This window comes from Paramormyrops kingsleyae, chromosome 6 (genome assembly GCF_048594095.1).
Source record: "Paramormyrops kingsleyae isolate MSU_618 chromosome 6, PKINGS_0.4, whole genome shotgun sequence".
Taxonomy (NCBI): domain Eukaryota; kingdom Metazoa; phylum Chordata; class Actinopteri; order Osteoglossiformes; family Mormyridae; genus Paramormyrops; species Paramormyrops kingsleyae.
In genome coordinates this window covers 24,890,400-24,909,496 of record NC_132802.1, presented here as the reverse complement: position 1 = coordinate 24,909,496, position 19,097 = coordinate 24,890,400, and the positions used below count along the sequence as shown (strand labels likewise).

At 39.3% G+C, this 19,097-nt stretch overlaps 2 protein-coding genes across 2 annotated transcripts; one reads left to right on the top strand and one right to left on the bottom strand.

The window, feature by feature from the left end:
- Positions 1 to 9,083: 9,083 nt before the first annotated feature.
- Positions 9,084 to 10,794, top strand: ghrl (ghrelin/obestatin prepropeptide). The gene is made up of 5 exons (XM_023805516.2): positions 9,084 to 9,105; positions 9,280 to 9,421; positions 9,914 to 10,012; positions 10,238 to 10,364; positions 10,608 to 10,794. Exons 2-4 carry the CDS (start codon positions 9,308 to 9,310, stop codon positions 10,343 to 10,345), a joined length of 321 nt encoding a protein of 106 aa, XP_023661284.1. The 5' UTR covers positions 9,084 to 9,105; positions 9,280 to 9,307; the 3' UTR covers positions 10,346 to 10,364; positions 10,608 to 10,794.
- A 417-nt stretch (positions 10,795 to 11,211) lies between these two features.
- Positions 11,212 to 17,577, bottom strand: tatdn2 (TatD DNase domain containing 2). The gene is made up of 7 exons (XM_072712913.1): positions 17,458 to 17,577; positions 16,228 to 16,557; positions 15,361 to 15,459; positions 13,247 to 14,398; positions 12,875 to 13,002; positions 12,424 to 12,607; positions 11,212 to 12,178 (listed from the first exon to the last, which is right to left on the bottom strand). Exons 2-7 carry the CDS (start codon positions 16,546 to 16,548, stop codon positions 12,038 to 12,040), a joined length of 2,025 nt encoding a protein of 674 aa, XP_072569014.1. The 5' UTR covers positions 16,549 to 16,557; positions 17,458 to 17,577; the 3' UTR covers positions 11,212 to 12,037.
- Between the last annotated feature and the right edge of the window lie 1,520 nt (positions 17,578 to 19,097).

Here is a 19,097-nt window from a genome sequence, read left to right as displayed (position 1 = left end):
GATTATTAGGGAAAAAATTGTATTATGTTTTTGAAAAAATTACAGCGAAATATAATTTTTCTCTGTATTATATTATGCTCTATTCTGCAAAGGATAAATGAAAAATGATTTTATTAAGGTCCCAGGTTGCTTCATCTTTGCACAATCCTGCTGCACAATCAACACACACTTCTAACTGCTACAAAAAGGCTGCATGGTTTACGTTGCATGAAATTGCACAATTACATCTCCACCACAAACCTACATCAAAAATGGCTGCAGCTGGACTGCAGTGTCTGACTCTGAGCCCTTCCTCACTCATCGCAGCTGGACTGCAGTGTCTGACTGTGGGCCCTTCCTGACTTATTGCAGCTGGAGTGTAGTGTCTGACTGTGGGTCCTTCCTGACTCATTGCAGCTGGAGTGCAGTGTCTGACTGTGGGTCCTTCCTGACTCATTGCAGCTGGAGTGCAGTGTCTGACTGTGGGTCCTTCCTGACTCGCCGCAGCTGGACTGCAGTGTCTGACTGTGGGCCTGTCCTGACTTGCCACAGCTGGACTGCAGTATCTAACTGCGGGCTCTTCCTGACTCACTGCAGGAAGTTCCTCTTCACACGGTCACTCTGTTTCAGGAATTTGGTCTCACTGAAACCATATCTATTTAAAACTCTGAAGACTGGCTTGTACCCCAAAACAAACACACAACCAGGCAGGTTTACACTAGCTGTGTACATGAGAGTCAGGTTGGTAAGAGGTAAAAAAGCCATAAGCACAGATAATGAGAAGTCTCCTGTTTTGTCTTTAGATTAGAACAATTGTTTTTCAATAAAAGCAAACTTTTAAATAATTATGACTTGCTAAAGCAAACAATCTTCCTTTGAAAATTTTAATATAGATATATAATATATTACAGAAAGCTGAAAACCTGATTCACAGCCTTAGTCCCTATCTAATCCCTTTGTTACTGGGTAGAAAGGAAAGAAAAACAACCACATGACCATAAACACGACCGTTTGGAAAATTACAATGTTTATGCAAAAAATAGAAGGAAAGAATTGTTTCTCCTACAGCCACCAATTACCACATTCTGTCATATGGTTTCTAGGAATGCAAGAAATTACTTCTTGATTTTTCAAAACAAAGCAACGATGGAAGACCTGTGCAAAGCCAGGTGATTGCTATTCATCCCTGGGCAAAATGACCATTGTATTTAGCTTTGCGCAGATATATTACAGTACCTTCTATTACACAGTTATAAATAGAAACGGAAACTTCAGTCATAAAAGCATTGACTTATTTATGTCAGCACATGCAGTGTATTTCTGTGTAAATCTGCATAAAAAGCCCCAGACTGTCCATCACTACAGCCCCTTTGTGAAAGTGGTGAATCAGGGCCCAAGAGGGTGAACAAAAATAAATAAAATCCCTGCTATTGTAGGGATATACATCAACTTCGATACTGTTAATATATATAAAAATATGGCTACAGTATGAACTGAAGGATCCACAGGCTCACATTTTCATTTGTATGATCACTACCAGGAATGGAGGGGGACTAATTTTCAGTCGTATGCCCATTTTATTCTGGGGGAACTTTGATAAATGATGCCAGAGTTAAAGTCTTATTATCACGTACTGACATTTCAAGAAGAAAATAAATATTTAAATTGCATATTGGACTGTTTAATCAATCTAACTTTTTCAGCCTCGCCTGGTCTCTTTCTAACATCCATCGTTTGAGAAACTTGCAGTGATTAGCAACAGCAAGCGATTAGCTACAGTATGACACCTCCGCAACTGCGCACTGCGCTCACTCTGCTCTAAATGACAAGCGACCACACTGGTGTGTTTGCTGCGTCTTTCTGCATTTCTCTATGCAGAGCAATTGTGGTCTATTGTGTGTGTGTGTGTGTGTGTGTGTGAGAGAGAGAGAAAACCCGGGGACTAACATTCAGAAGCGTTGTTGTAGAAATTTTAACTTGTCAAATTTTTTTGATTCTAACTGGCACAACAGCGGCCCACTGTGAATTCTCACGAGTCTCCTGATTGGCCACTTAGGGCTTCATCACTACATAACATAAATGTCCCAGAATAAAATAGGGCTGTTTTAATCAAGAAGCACATTATTCAACAGACACTAGAAACAGGGGAATTGTATGTATGTAATGTCAACAGGAGCAGCGATTCTCAGCTCATGGGTTGCGACGCAAATTTGGTTTTCGGCAAGTTCTGAAAGAGTCGTGAGGCAGAGTTGGAGATGTAAGCATTTTAGAACCAGCAAGCTCCTATGCCGATCCACGGTTAGATTTCCCAGCCCCAATCCTAGAATTAACCTATATAAACAAGTCTTGGGTCTGCAAATGCTTAGCACAAAACTAGTGAACACTCAACCAATCCAAGAAGCTATATAAACCTATACTTGATATAGGGTCACAACTGAGCTGACATGGTAAAAATTAGGTCATGGTGCAAAAAAGGTTGAGAACCACTGAAGTAGAAAGACATATTTCCTCTCCATACAGAAGGTCTTCCAAACTGAAATAATAATAATAAAGAAAAAAAAAAACACAGCAGTACTCTGACGTCACTGCCGTCTTAACACCCCATGAAATGCTGGAGAAATGTTGAGTGCTTGGCCATTTGACTTGATGCATTAAGCTAATCCCACAGGGAGACCCAAGCTGTAATGGAGAACTGTTTGTCCTCCAGTTCGCACAACAGAAACGAAGCCAGGGAGAAGGTCACAGGTGTGAGAGCAGGCCGAGCCCTCGCAAGAACGTGGAACACAAAGAGGGGAAAAAACATGTGAGTCAAGGCCACTGTGTTAGGCGTCCGCCTCTTAATCAGGAAGTGCCCGGCACACAAGGTTTCCAGGGCTCCGCCCCTCCAGCAGGAAGTAAACAAAGCATGCGGAGTCTAGGACTCCTCCCCTATACAGGAAGCCACATCACACACAGCTTCCAGTGGCCCTTGCCCTCAACCACACAGAACACAACAGCATTATTAATTTCTACCAGTCCCATTATCATGGCTCACTGCCGCCCTCCAGTGTGCGAAAAACAAATAGGATTTTAAAAGATTTAAATGAAACAAAGGTATTCATATATTTTGTATAACATGTTTATCAGAATCAGAACCACCAATGACCCTTATTCACCAAGTACTACACATGTAAAAGGCTGGTTTGTTTGGTGCCGTATGCAAAGAACATGAAATGAATACACTGTAATAGCTCATATTAAAGAAAAAGTGTTTGAAGGATCTAACAGACCATGTTTAAATACTCAAGCAGGAAGGGAATAAAGTTATACTCGTACATACTCTATAGAAAATGGTGTATCTTATACATTATAGAAGAAGAGAATGGGCTAATAAAATGGTGTGCTTATTCTGCATGCAAACTCCTGGATCAATGCCACTTTGTGTCTCAAAAGCAGGGATTTTACAGCTAATTCTTTGCTAAGTCCAAAATGGCGACTTCATGGGAAATATTCATTGAATATTCAGAAAGAATCATACACTTTTAACTAGAAATACTAAGACATTTTTTCTGTTATTTGATGTTGGATAATGGACACCATATTAAAAACCAGAACCCTTAACTATGTTGAACTTTTTCAGTTATGTTACAGGCATAAAAACAGACATGACCAGGATTGGTGCAGTTTGATTTAGTCAGATTTAGTCAAGTGAGACCGAACATAACACACTGTAAAACACACACACATATAGACACACCTTGTACTTGACGTGGACATTCTTTGCAAAACTGTTGCAATGAATTGGTTTCTTTGTGAGACCTCCCACGCTGTTAATCCTGCAGACCCCTTCGGCATTCAAAAGGAGAGCACACACGCTGAACGTGAAGTACAGGAACACAGGGGCATTCCAGCTTTTACATTTACAGATGTTCCATATCACAGGCTACATGCAGTCTGTAATAATATGTATTACATTCAAAGTTTTTCCTTTACTAAAGCAGAGGGCAGTAAAGCACAGGCAGTGGACACTGTCAGAATGGCTGGAGTGAGTTACGCTCTTGCAGTGCGCACTGTCAGACTGGCTGGAGTGAGTTACGCTCTTGCAGTGGACACTGTCAGACTGGCTGAGTCAGTTACGCTCTTGCAGTGGGCACTGTCAGACTGGCTGGAGTCAGTTACGCTCTTGGAAGGACAATATCCCTGGGATGAGATGGAGTGTGAAGTTAGTTATCTATTGGATAGAACATGTATTAATGGCAAGTAGGGGAAGATACAGCGGTGGGTCTTGAGCCAGACACTAATTTGAAAGAAGATGGAAACTGAGTATGGTGAACGGCCTAATCGCTAAGTTAAAGTTTCAAAACAGAACTGGATCTTGGCGGCACAGATAACTATTTGGGACAAAAAACGAACCAAGCCCACATCTCTTCCAAGATAGTCCTCAGCTTGCCCACTTCCCACTGGCAAACATCCAGTGTCGCCTGGTGGAATTGGGAGATGGGTGGGTCATGTCTGACCTCTAGCAGAAACAGGATGGGTGGGGTACCAGCAGAGGAAATTCAGTCATAAATTTTTTCTCCAGATTCTTCGTTACCTGAGCTGTTATGAAGAAAAACTGAGCAGTCTTCTAACAAGTGATGCTGGTAAATTGCGATACAGAAAAATAATTTATCACTTCATCCTATAGATCTACCTCCTTTTGCATTTGAACTTGGGTTAGAATGAAAGTCATACACAGTTTATGTTGTACCTCCGTAAGTGAAAGAAAATGACACCTGCAGGCAGAGTCCGTTCTTCTGGTACAGGCAGAACGTGGAAGCTATGGGGATGCAAGCGGCTGCCAATAAGAGAGTCATGGCAGTAAAGTATCCACTGAGGTCTGATATAGTCCCACGACCCGGGATGAGAACAAGTCATTACTTGGCGAGTCAAGTCTCCAGTCAAAACAAGTCAAGTCTCAAGTCATTTGCCCTCAAGTCTAAGTTGAGTCCAAGTCTTTCCTTCATTTTTTCTGTCGTCACAAGTCATCAGATTTGTGACTCGAGTCATATAACTTGAGTCCCTACCTATGTCAGTTTTTTTTTACCTTTAGTGATTAAAACTTGTTGCAGCAAAAACCCACCACAGTACATTGTAAGATACGTTCCTTATAGGCAGAGATAGGTTGAAAAGAGAGTGTCTTCTCACAGTTGTCCTCACACAGTTTTTATGTCTGTGTACATGCAGGGAGTGATGCATCTTTCCAGCAAACTATCTCAGGAGACCTTACATTCAGCCGATTGAAAATGCAGACAGCAGAGAATTAATATATATTGAAGTTATAAAATTAACATTATGGTATACAGAAGGAGGACTATAACCTCAAGTCTTCTCGAGTCATAGGGTCATAGGGTCCAAGTCGCGTCCTAGTCTTTCCATCAGTTTTGCTGAGTTGAGTCACAAGTCATGCAATTTGTAACTTGAGTCCGAGTTGAGTAGTGAGTCAGTGACTCAAGTCCCCAGCTCTGCTAACGATACAGCTGATAAAAGGAGACACTGCTTATGTGGCAAACATATGAGGACAATGGAGTCAATCAACATGGATCTTATCTAATAAATCTTGAAAGATTTACTGGATAAAATGTAACTGTATGTTATATGGAATGTATTTTTGTCAATACATAATTTCTTACTAATATGTGAAACCCTGGTTTGATACACAGTAATGAAAACGCATATTTGATATCCACTGCTTTGATTAATGACTTGATTCGTGAGTATGAATCCTTAAATAGGTGTGCCTGGTGGGACTGGCTGAGCATGATGATGATGCCTTTAACAATGACGTTATTTATCACCGCTCCCACTGCAAATGCCATTTTTTTTATTTTGAAAATAAATGATGGCAGAGTGACATGGTGCCTGCAGGGTTCTGGTTTGATTGTTCTCCCCTGTGATACAACAGCTTGCTGGGAATCCACCACCATGCAGGTTGGCAGTAACCGTGGTCGGCCATATGGAGAGCCAAAGAAGCGTGCAGCCGGTGGTCGATGCTTTCTCCAGTCGGGGGACGGGACCACCTTACCTTGTAGGGCCTAAAGCCTGAGGGAGGGGCAGAATAAGTCAGCTGTGCAGGCATTCTCTCCGTAAGAGACAGCTGGGGGATGAATGACCCAAAGCAACCACTGCCTCCTGACTGACCCCCCTTTTATATGTTTTTCCCTCCCCCCCCCCAATACATCTTGCCCCCCAAGAGGCATTTTCTACTTCCTCCCAAGCCCTATCTTCTTGCCCAGCGCACGTTATGTGGTTTCCCTCTCAGAGACATACAGCACATATTAATGCATGGATTTACTGTCCGCCAGGGTCTGGTTGGTGAATAGCGATGCTTTCCATTTCTAAGAGCAAGGAAAGCTGCGTATTTCAGAATCACTGGGGTTCACTGCTGGCTTTATGAAAGTGAAGAAGCAGTTTAGCATCTAATTGTAGCTCATCCAGCTGCTCGCAAAAAGGCTGCCACAGGTTCCAAGTGCCGACTGGTAACTCAACCTTCCACTTCTGGCAGCTGGTCAGAAGCTCTGCAATGTTCTTCAAGAATGTGGCACCTCTGTGTAGTGAGGCTGGATAGTCACTTGGTCCATATTTCAGCCAGTCACTGCACTGACTTCATCGCTCCACTGCACTTCATCGCTACACTGCAATCCAAAATGTCAAGTTTCCATGAAACATTCAATCAAAAATCCAAAAATGCTGCTAATAAAATTCAGATTTTATTTCGTTCTAAATAGTGAATTTTAATAAATAACATTTCTCAAAGTCAAAATCTGTGTAAACTAGAATGTGTGCCACTCTTTAGGCACCTCTTTTATAGGATAAAAATATACTGCTTTCTTGATTGATTCCTTTAAGATTTATATTGGCAAGGTCAGTTTTGCCAGTGGCAACAGGACATTCTAGATCAGTCTATGAAACAATGAGCTTTGAAATAAAATTTTAGATGCTTGAAAGACCACAACAAGAAGTTTAGTCATAGAACACTTATGTTTATTTGAACTAAAAAGTATCTGACTCTTTCTAATGACCATTAATCCATAATAGCACAGCACTGTTTGCAGTTAGATGACCAGAGGTGAGTCTCCTGCAGCCTTCTTAATGCGACATCGTTTGTAAGTTCTGTTTTTTAACTGAATAATCTGAATGACGTAGCGTTAAGAAGGCTTCGGGAAACTCACCCCCAGGGTTATTAACATCAAGGAGTTTCTCTTGTTCTTCATTCTCTGCAACGTTCTGCTGCCGTATTCTTCTCTCTATCACCCAAATAACTTAGATACTCACTGACACAAACCTGTAATCTCCTACTATGCCACTGTTTCCCCATAAAATCCTGACACATCAACCTTTCAGGCCATCATTGTAAATAAGAATCTGTTCTTAATGATTTGCCTGGTAGAATAAAGGTTAATGATTGAAAGAAATGAATTATTTCTGTTACCCTGAATCTAAGCTTTTGTATTAGGACAGCCCCACTGTGCCATGATGGTTTGTCTCACTGTTCCTAATAAGTTAAAGACTGCAGTTGAGGCAGCTTTCACAGTGACATTTTGGAAGATATAATGACAACTTTCAAACACTTCGGATGTTAAACATTCAACAAAACTAACACAAAATCCAATACTGCAGTATTCTCACTGAATTATATGCAAACTGCATTGTGAAATAACAGCTGGCTGTTTATATGATTTTAAAAGCCTGTTTTCTTACAGTAGATTTGAAGTTGGGTTCAACTCTGCCATCTACTGGAGCTTAAATGCTAAAGCCTTGTTTTTTTAAGTTTATTAGGGAAGGAAAAAAATATAATTTTACTGCACTATTCCATGGAATATATTCATACATATATGATGATTAAATATATAATTAAATGCTAATTAATTCATTTGGCAGAGGCTTTCTTCTGAAATGACTGAAGTGACATTTCCAGTAAAAGATATGATAGCAAAAAAGGTTAGACCTGTGAGGATTGCTTATTATGACCATTCCACAATCTCAATCTATCAAAAATAAAGAATTAAAACATTTAAATGATCACATGCAGCTTGAACATTTTAGTTTAAGAGTTAAGGTCTGTGCAAACATTTAAGACAGTTTATTCCAAAATCTTTTTATTTTACTATTAAACAAGCTTTGCATGGACAATTTTATAATACTTCTAATGTTCTATGTGCAATTATAGCATTTTTGTATATCTGTTCATTTTCCACAAAATGACTAAAACACAAATGACCAAATGTCTTCTTGTACAAAGAAATACCGTAACATTCTCTCTGCATCAAGACCTTTCATTCCAAGACCCTCCAATCAATGGAGACATTCACTCAAGCATCAAGACCAAAAATGATGTGTTTATCATAATTGTGATAAAAAAATGAACACTAATAATTCTATATTCAAGGTCATATATAAAATGAAAATTGTGAACTTTTAGTTAATGAAGGTTTTCCCAAAAAGGGAAAAGAAAATGAAAAGGTTTTGTTAAATAAAACACCATAAAGCAAAATTGTGAACTAATGGCAAAAGGCTAATATAGGTATATGTACAGTATATGTGAATGATGAGTCTAAATGGTTATTATGAATTCCCCAGTCAGGTAAGTCCATAAAAAACTGAAAAAGGATCAGAGCAGAATCAAATAGATGGATTGTTTCAAATTGGGACTAGGGATTATCTTCTAAATCATGAAATATATAGAGGAAAAATGTTTGGGACAACTGAGGTTTGCTGTATTTTTCATGGTATAAATGTGGAGTAGAAACCCATCTAAAGTTGGTGACAGATATCTCTAAGCAGGACAAATAGTTTTAAAATGATTTCGCAGCCCCTTAGAAAGCACACAAGATAAGCCTTACCACAAACATACATCATATTCAAAGGCCTATTATCCAAAAAATGTAGCTGTTCATACTCCCAAAGTGAAAAGCATCTCAATACAACTAAAGTATGCATGCACTATTCATATTTACTCAGGTATTAGCATAGTTTTAATTGCCCTTTGTTTCCTGGATATCTCAGTATGAACATCTTACATTTATGTGTAACAAAATAAACAGTTGATTTCTATAAAAAGGTCTATCGAATATGCTTCCAGGGTATACTCCAGCCACCGTCCAACAGGTAAGTTTTATCGTGTGCTTTGACCAATTGTTCAGTTATATAACTAGCGTTTACAAAACTGAAACCAGTTTGTAACTGTACTGTACTTTAAGTTAATTGCAAATGTCCTTTAAATGTTTATATAAAAGTTTCCTCTTTTGTGATTTCTGTTTGTGTTCTTGGTTATGGTGTTAGAAACAGCCATCGAAACATTGTTTCAAACATGCAGCTGAAAAAGCAAATAGCATATGGAATCATGTTTATCTGTATCCTGGCATTATGGACGGACTCTGCCCAGGCAGGATCCAGCTTCCTCAGCCCATCTCAGAAACCACAGGTATCCATCCATCCATCCATCCATTTCTAACCATCTATCTTGGTCAGAGTTATAGGGGACTTGGAACTTATTCCAGACAGCGTAGCATATAAGAATGAGGTATATCAGGTCGGTCCAATGCAGGGCACAGTCTCTTACACAATTACACTCGATGGACAATTCAGAGATGCCAGTTAGCCTAACCGTATGTCTTTTCCTTGTGGGCAGAATCCTGTGTGACACAGGAAGAATATGCAAACTCCACACATACATAATAATATTAGGACTTGCTGCATTTAGTTTAATATCACTAAGTATTTCATTTTAAGTATGGCACATTTTTGTATTCTGTAATTGGAAGTTAGATATTAATCTTTCATGTATACTTCCTGGGTACATAGCAAAAGATGTGTGTTTGTTTTCCTCAAGCCACATCTTGTGACAAAATAATATATTTACAAGAGTGGATAAGAAGCTGAAAACCGCTGATTGAAATGAGCCCTGTGTCTACAGGGGAAAAGTGAGAAGAAACCAGTGCGTGTGGGCAAACGCTTCTCCGAGGGGCTGCCTCCTCCGTTTGAGACTCTGGAAGGAGAGAACAAGCATGTTTTGGTTGGTGGGAAAGACATTTTCAAACAAAACCAGAGAATACTGAACGGTGCCAAACGGAAATGTCTCGTTTGTTTGTTAAAACAATTATTTGAAATAAAAAAAATTTGTGCCAAACAAATAACATGCCATACCACTTTGAGAATAGCGTGAATAATGTTTAAATTATAAGAGTGCAATATTAGACTGAAATGTCTTTCTAAATATTGTTTTTTAATGCTGGATTAGTTCACCTTTCCTTTTGAGATGGGCATCACCATGAATGAAGAAGAGTTTCAAGAATACGGAAATGTACTGCAAACAATTGTACAGGAGGTGCTGACAGATGGCCCATAAATTGGGAAAATATTTGCCTGTGAGTACAAGGCGCCAACGTAGCTACACTGCAAGTGCTGCCTTGCTATTTTGAATGAATTGATTAGTGCTCCTGTGTTGTTTACATAGATTTTTCTGTGATGTGTAAACACAAAAATATTGTATATTGTATTGTAATATCGAATATTTGCATCAACTTCTTCATCTACGATCAACGATGTTTATGTATTAGATAACATTAGCTCAGTCCCCTTCAGGTAATTCTTTTTTTCACATGTTGCAGGGTCAGTGAACGACGCAGACTCCCATGAATACGGTGTCGTATGGGACAGCCTGTTGCTGTTACTACTCTGAGTATACTCTTTGAACTTAAAAAAAGAAAACACATCTATCAATCATTTATATGCTTCCAAGCCCTCTTCAAAGCACTACACTATAAAAAAATTAAGAAATAAACTTTAAAAAGCTAATGCATGGGATGCCTTAATGTCTGTGTGATTGTTCTGAAGTAGATGTTTTAGTTTATGTGAAGTTATTCTGAAAGTGAAGCAGTGCAAAATGACCTATGGAACAGCGAGAATGAAGATAATGGCAGACACTGCTTTATCAAAGCAAATTAAACAGAAAAAATATTTGGCATACAATCTCTTTATACTCAATTTCAAGGGAATTATTTTGTCATGCTTGAAAACTTTTCATTAAGACTACATAGTTTTCCAGTTTTGAGTGATCACAGTTCTAGGCATACTGACACTGACTAAGTGATGATGACTAATAAGCAAGCTTATTTTTTTTAACTCTATATTACATAATTTCATTTCTGAGAACTTCAGTTATAAAGTTATAAATTGAAATTGTAATTAAAATACAATAAAAACAATTACACAGAAATTTTAGATTTTACTTTATTAAATGCGGTCCCATAAAAATAAAAAAAATATATAATTTTTCAGGTTTCTCAATCTTCAAAACTCAGAAAAAAAAATCCTGACTGTAAGTGCACATAAAATGCCCAGTTGAAAGGCAGTAATCTAACTTACTTTAGTGTATTTAAACAGGCAGAGATAGAAGGTGGTAAAATATGAATCCATCCAATTAAGTCAGACACACATTCATGCATTAATGCAGGACTATCTACAGCACTCACATGACAAAAGTAAATGACTCCGTCATTGTCAGTAAAGTCACCCATCACCCAGAATGTTGGTATTATGTCAACAATGCCACCTTGTCTCTTAAATAAAAAAACACTTTGACACAGAGGACCAGCAAAATAGGAGTAAAACAATCAGTAAAAATAGAACAATAAGACATGCTCAGATTAATATTCAATACATTTCAGCTGAACTGATATCTCGTTGTACAGCATTTAATTTTGAGGGAAAAAATGGCACACCAATCCTGAATTACACGGGCAATGTTACTAGGCCTTTCATACCTTTAGGTGATCATTCCCGTGTTGAGCAGAACAGATAACGGAAACTCTAACATAAACAAAGAAATTTCCTCTGTTCAGTTTGTTTAGCAGTTTTAAGGTATAAAAATAGTGATAAATGATTATACAACAAACAAAGGTTGTGGTCATTTATACTAACTACTCCTCTTACAACTGCAGCCCTTACTGTAAAATAGAGAGTTCGTTTGGTAATCAAATGATGAATCAACGATGAATGTGGCCTCTGATTGTTGATGGGCGCCCACACTGGGTCACATTCACAGGTCGTATAGCTTAGCAGTGGTCTGCCTCAGGGTAGAAAGGACAGTAGAGAAGAGCTCCCCCTTCAGGCGACTGATCTCATGCAGGGTATGGATGGCCATTCCTGGGTGAGAGTACCTGCACACACTCTTTGAAACCTAAGGAGGCAAAGACATGCTTTCAGCTAGATGCATAAATTACTCTCAAATTACCCTTGTATATCTCCAACAGATTTCATTATAGCTATGCGTCTCATACATGGATATGAGACGCATAGCTATACAGAATAGGCACAAAATAAGACACAAAATTAAGCAAGGCAATGACTCAGTCCCATATTTGAAAACGTATGAACAACCAGCATTGCCTGTATTCATTTTTTCACAAGACTGTATTAGCGTACCTGGTAAGGAAGGAAATAAGGTGCATCCGTTTCTACTACAATCCTGTGGAGAGGAATTCTCTTGATGGCATCCTTGACCTCCACGGCTTTAGGGTAGGTGAGCAGGGCTGTGAACCCTACTGACATGTTGGGGAACTCCTGGAGAAAGGGCTCAATGACATCATAGCTGTTGGTGAAACAGTGTCTGTAGCACAAAGAAAGTCAGTTACTAATGTATTTTTGGAGGGACTGACAACACTAATCAGGTTCAGAAAGGATTTCGACGCGACTGACTTTTCTGAATACAAGTTACTTATAAAATTGCAATTGCAGTCTTCAAACATAACAACCTCATATCAGAAGTTCTGAGAGCACAGTAAAAAAAATTTTTTTTTTTACCGGTCAAAAAATTTACACAATTACATTCATTTGGCCACTTCACCCTTGCGCATCATCTATGCCCTATATCAACCTGTGTATTTTGTAGTCTCTGGGTACAAGTCTCTTCAAGATTTCCAGGAGATCTTCATCTGCATCTCTGCAGTGGATCACCAGAGGCTTCTTCATTTGTACAGCCAAATGCAGCTGGCGCTCAAACACCTAATAAGATGAAGAATATGGGAAACGTACCGCATTGCCACATACACAAAGAAAATCCCAGTGGGTGAACAAACTACAATACTTGATTTAGTTTTCACCAAATAAAATAAAATCCAGTAGATCCATTATCAAGTATTAAACCTAAAGTTCAGTACCTAAGAATAATAAGTTCATTAAATAAATATACACAGAAGATGGACAGATAATCACCAGTACAACATGATATAATCCCCTATACTGATACCTTCTTCTGTTGGCCAACAGTAGTGGAGCATTTGCTTGAATAGTCTAGCCCAATCTCCCCAAAGGCAACTGCTTTTGGGTGTCTCATAGCGGTCAGGATGCTGTGCTCATCAATAATGTCGTATTCCTTGGCAAAATGTGGATGGCAACCAAAAGCCCCCCAGACCAGCTCCTCGCTCAGAAGGGGTTCCCAGAGCTGCTCCCTCACCATGAGGCGTGGGTTACAGAAATCTGCAATGCAGCCTTCAAACTTGGAGGAAAAGGAGCTGTGGTACAGTCTACGGAAGTGAGCAAATGTGCCACGAAAGCCCAGTTTCGTATACAGCATGTCCAGATGACAGTGGGTGTCAATGAAACTCAGTGGCCTTGCCTTTTGGTCACTGTCAGAGTCCCACATAGATTGTGCTTCCACAGACACTTGTCTGGTTCTGTTATTCGATGAGGTTTTTAAGTGCATCGGGCTACAGTCTGAATCGCTTCTAAGTTCATCACCAGAAGAAAGTAAATCTGGGCTCCATAAAGGAAAACTGTAAGTTAGCAAAGACGACCCCGCTTTAACTGTACAACCCGGTGTTGCAAAAACATCAGACCTCTTAGATATTTCACTGCTGTGGGACTTGTGATTTCCAGTACTGCACATCACAATAGAAGGTTCACGAGATTTATGATCTGCGCTGTTCCGCTGTCTCTGAGAAAATTCCACGGGTGACTGGACAGCTGTATTCCAGTGGTGTGAAGAGGAGTCAGGTTTCCGGAATGCACTATTCAACTGCCGTGGAATGAATCCACAAGGTGACTGAAGTATATTATTTCTCTGGTTTTGAAATGGTTTTGATGGCATCTCAAGTGCATTGTTCCACTGATTTGAAGAGGATTCACACGATGTCTGATCTGGACTGTTCCACTGGTTTTGAGAGGATTCACAAGGTAGCTGCATTGCAATCTCTGAAGGTGGCTTACGTGGCACCAGGATTTCATCATCACATGCATTAGAATGTTTGAAACATGCTGCTAGGTATGGTAGAGGACTGGTTTCATATTCACTGCTGTTCTTCAACTGGGATTTTGTGAAAAAGCCCTCATCCTGTGAAAAATTCTTTATTTCCACTGGATCATCCACATCAGACCAATCAGGCTTTTCCAAGAACTCTCTCTGGAGAAACATTGAACCAGTGTAAGACTCAACATAAACCAAGAGTAAGCCCAAGCGCACACATTTGGCTTCAACATCTGTGGGGACCAAATCAGCCCTGAACTCCCTACCCCCTAAACCAGGGGTGGCCAATCTTAGCCGTTGTGTATGCAGGTTTTTGGGATAACCTGTAGGTCAGCTGTTCAAACCCAGGTGTGAGGACTCTTCAGCCAATCAGTCCTCTAATTAGTAATCTAAATAGGGAGTTGCATCGAAATCCTGCATACACACTGGCCCTTTGCGGAAGAACAAGGGTAGGGAACCAGAGGTGGAAATTTCATGTCCAGAAAGTACAAATCCAGACCAGGATTTTGTTTCAACCAACCAGTGGAGTACTCTGTAACTGTGACTCTTTATGCTCAACTGGTTGGTTGAAACTAAATCACGGTCTGGATTTGTACTTTCTGGACCTGAAATGATCACCTCTGGTAGGGACATGTGCCTACGATCCATACCCAAATATACGGCCCTGAGTAGGCAGTTCATTTTGGTACTGCTGCAGTAACAACCCCAAAGCATGATAGTCAATAAATGCCTTAACAGAAATTTTTGCCAGGCAACATTTTTTAAATCAAATGATTTCATTATTTTTTCCCCCTTCATGTGAAATGTTGAAATCCTCTACTTACGGTAATAATAGAATATATCCCAGATAATAGAACATTATCCCAAAAATGTACCTGATTATCAGTTTCAGTTGAAGCAAAGCAGTCTGATCAAGAAACCAGTGTAGTTTCTCCACTGTCTCTCCTGCTTGGGTGCACATGCTCTCATCTAGCTCTAGATCAGCCATACTATCACACTGGTTTTCAGACACTTCTCTCTTGAGGTGGCTTTCCCCGATTTGGCTCCTTTGTAGACTTTTTAGTGCCAACTGCAAGAGCATCTGTTACAGCCCTAATAAGTACAGCTTTAAAACCTACCTCTGGTGTCCTGTCATTGTTCTTCTTTCCACATGGCAGGACTTTATTGTCGGATAAAATAGATTCTGTCAAGATGGGTGATATGTCACAGTTTGATACCTGAAATAACAATAAACACAGTAGCTTGAAACACTATCGTAATATATTTCTAATGAAATATTTCTCTCTCAAACACAAATACATATCAGTTTTGATATTTAGCAATACCAACTTCTCTTTTTCTCCTGAATGTGCTAACTTCATGATTAATACCAAAAGTGAATTAATACTATTTTAAAGTACCATGCCATTCTGTGGAAAAGAATTATACAGAGCAGTATATACCGTACAAAAAGCAATATGTTCACAGAAAACATGGTACCAGCAGAGAAAACAGAACACATGCACACACAATTGGAGCTTTAGGCATTTCTTTTTGACAGTCATAATATATTACAAGTTACCATGCTAAACATTATGGTGCTTAAATGCTCTACTTTGTTTTATTTCCTGCTACATACCATTGTAAAAAGTACTGTAGGCGTGGGGGATATGATAATATTCTTGCTGCAATATTAGCAGCCTTGAAACAGAATGCTATTTTTACTTTGGCATGATAATCAGTTACTTTTCCAATTAATTGTGCACATGGGTGTAGCGGTGCGTGAAAATTGCTCGAGAAATACAGCCCACACTCTGGCCTGTATGAGCATCTTCATATATTCAATTCACTAATCAGTGTGGCAACTAATCTAACAATTTCTACAGCAAAGATGAGTGACCATGCCTCCTTAAACTTAACAAAAACCTGTGGGATTTGCATCTCACAGCCAGGACATGTAAAAAGTGATATCTAGGACTACAATCCCCCCCTCAGAAATGGAGTACCTTGGCAGGGGAGACCGTCACTTCAGCACCTGTTCTGTAGGACTTCCTTGGCTTCCTTTGGCCTGACGTCCTCCTAGTGGGTGTCCAGCCCAGGGCTTCCGTTTCAGTTGCCCGCAGCTTTTCTGAAGGTGAATGAGTTGGCTTATGCATGGCTGTATTTAGGCAGATGTCCTCCAGCATTCCAGGGCCCACTGAAAGGTCCTCATCCTCTTTCTTCCAAAGGCTGGACCCGACTCTGTCATTGCTGATTCTCCTGTTCTTTGAAGGGGAGAATGCAGCCGCACTTTCCCATCCAAATTCCTCTTTTGGCTTGCGGTCCATTTTACAGAGCTTGACAAGAGAGAGGAACAGAAATATGATATACCATCATATATGTGTATAAACCTCCCAACAAGATGCGATAACTCGAAGAAAGTTCTGGGTGCTGAAATGTATTCACAAATAGTGGAGTGATATAAATTTTATTCTAATTGTCAATACTATTATGAAAACAACACGGATGTTCAGCCGAGAAACAACGTTATGCGTGTTAGCTACGGTAATATCATAGTTCTGTGGTTCGCATGAATCATACATTTAGCTACCACGTCAAATATGTTTTTAAAGGGTATTAAAATCTAAAGCGGATTAGAAGACATAAGGCATAAATTAGCGAGCGAGCTTGTTCTTAAACAACTAGCATAAAAATGAGCACGCGTAGTGTTTGTTTCCTATTTACGTCGCTTTTAGAAAATGCATAGAAATGTATGCAGAAACCCTTAAACACGTAATAATATATTACATTTTGCCACGACGTGCTGCAGTTACACACGACAGCCCGCTCACACACCGTAGCTCACGACCCTCACACGTCGTACTGCGGTCGTTTTGACTTGCATTTATAACCTCCGATTTAAAACACAGCTTACTAATTACCCAATAAAACGAATTTTCTATGACTTCCAATAGGTACTAGTGGCTTTGGGGATAGGTCACCTATGCCTGTGGGAAGAGGGAAGGAGGGAGGGTCGTTATTCTGTCATTTCATGTCACCTATTCAGTTGGTCTACAAGGAGATATGTAACGTCGACTTTTTCTCATTCCTTGCGGCTTGTCCGTGCTGCTTAAGTATGGTTTTCTTTAACTTGATTTGTCATGTTAATTCTTTCTTTCTTTAACCGTATCGAAACTTCTCGATTGTGTTAACACTTGAAATGAGCAAGGCCCCCACCAAAGGCTGGCCACGGCTACCTTTGGAAACCTCCCGCTATTCCGAAGTGCCGCTGTAGAGATTTTACTTGAGAAGAGGAACCATCGAAAGCTGCAGTGCCCCACCGAATGGGTGACGGTGTAGCACCTGCCTTCAGTCGAATAATTAGTCTTGTGTATATAGTTAGCAATGTTCAGGCAGAAGGGACAACGCCGTAGGAAACAGAGTGAACGGGGAGGAACGACACAGCCCCCCAATATCGGCAGACTAGGGATGAAACTATTACCGGTTTCGTGGTAAACCCCTGTAAAATTAGTTTTTGCGAGTTCAGTCAAATTCAGTGACTTTGGCTTCCAACAACAAAAACATCAATAAAACGGATATTGATTATAATAATAATGGTGACAACAGCGACGACAGCAACAATAATAATAATATAGCATAATTGCAAATAGCATCTGCCTTAAAGAAACTGTGATCGAGTTAAGGAATTCTGAGTGCCATCCGGGACAGAGTTAGGGAACTGGAGGGTCTCATCTCCAATGCTGAGGATGTCACCTTGATGTTGTCAATGATGATGAGCAAAATGAAAAATGTATGGACGCCCTGTGGAGATGAATGGAGAAACCTGAAAATAGAAGTCAATGTAACAAGTTCAGACTGATAGGACTGTTAAAATGTCCATTTTTATTTTTGTACCTCTTTACAACCTTCCACTGAGCTGTACTAGTAACTCCATGAGTTGACTCTAAAATTATCTTAGGTTAGGTTTTAGTCATCCACCGAGGCACCATACTTGTCTCAGAAGTAGGCCATTATAAGGAATAGTTCATCATTTTTTATTTGATGTAATGTAACTGTTCTACTTTGGAATTCAATGATTTTCTAAGAAAGCTGTTGGCAGTCAATACAAAAATCGTCATTCAAAGGAATGGGGCATACCATTGCTTGGCCTGCATTTTCTGGCTGCTTTTGTGCTGTATCTACATCAGTCAGAACTTTTGAAATGTCCATAAAAGGTGGTATAATGTGTAACAGTGTTTGCCACCCATTTCTTTCCCTGTTTCTTTTTCTGTCTGCTTGGCAGCTCACTTGACTTTACATATGCAATCATTCTCTGACATTTTCTTCTCTAGTAACTGAAACAGTAATGTAATATAGTGTAAAGTCATACATCTACAGTTTACAGTCTATTTTATTTTGGAATAATTATAAATGACAGCTGATGAACATGTTAACAAACAAATTTTTTTTTGTCCAGGTAATGAAAAACACACAAGAGCAATATATACTTCATGTTCCGCTATTTTTCATTTGAATTTTTAAAAATATCTTTAATATACTTTTCTCTACTCCTAACAAGGTACTCCTCTCTTGCTGCAGGGTCAGGAATGAACACTCTGCCTATGGCAAGCAGAGTGATTGCCATCTGGTAAAATAAATTAAAATAGAACAGTTATAAATAAACAAATATGTAAATGAATATATAAATAATAAATTACTAACACATGGATAATTATCAAAGTGAAATTACATGCTCTAATTTTTTTTCCGTATTTTTCTCATGATAATGTACAGAGATTAAACTAACTTGTTATTGGTTAAAATGACTCAAATTGCATATAAATCTATTTCAAATAACACTAAAATAAAGTACCTTATGTATATACAGTAAATCAGT

Excerpts from the sequence above, each read along its gene's own strand:
- ghrl (XM_023805516.2), top strand. The coding sequence starts at position 9,308 with ATGCAGCTGAAAAAGCAAATAGCATATGGAATCATGTTTATCTGTATC. Across the intron at positions 9,422-9,913 it reads GCCCATCTCAGAAACCACAG|GGGAAAAGTGAGAAGAAACC; the intron begins GTATCCATCCAT and ends CTGTGTCTACAG. Across the intron at positions 10,013-10,237 it reads GAGAGAACAAGCATGTTTTG|TTCACCTTTCCTTTTGAGAT; the intron begins GTTGGTGGGAAA and ends ATGCTGGATTAG.
- tatdn2 (XM_072712913.1), bottom strand. The coding sequence starts at position 16,548 with ATGGACCGCAAGCCAAAAGAGGAATTTGGATGGGAAAGTGCGGCTGCA. Across the intron at positions 14,399-15,360 it reads ACAATGACAGGACACCAGAG|AGAGAGTTCTTGGAAAAGCC; the intron begins GTAGGTTTTAAA and ends ATGTTTCTCCAG. Across the intron at positions 12,608-12,874 it reads AGAGACTACAAAATACACAG|ACACTGTTTCACCAACAGCT; the intron begins GTTGATATAGGG and ends TTTGTGCTACAG.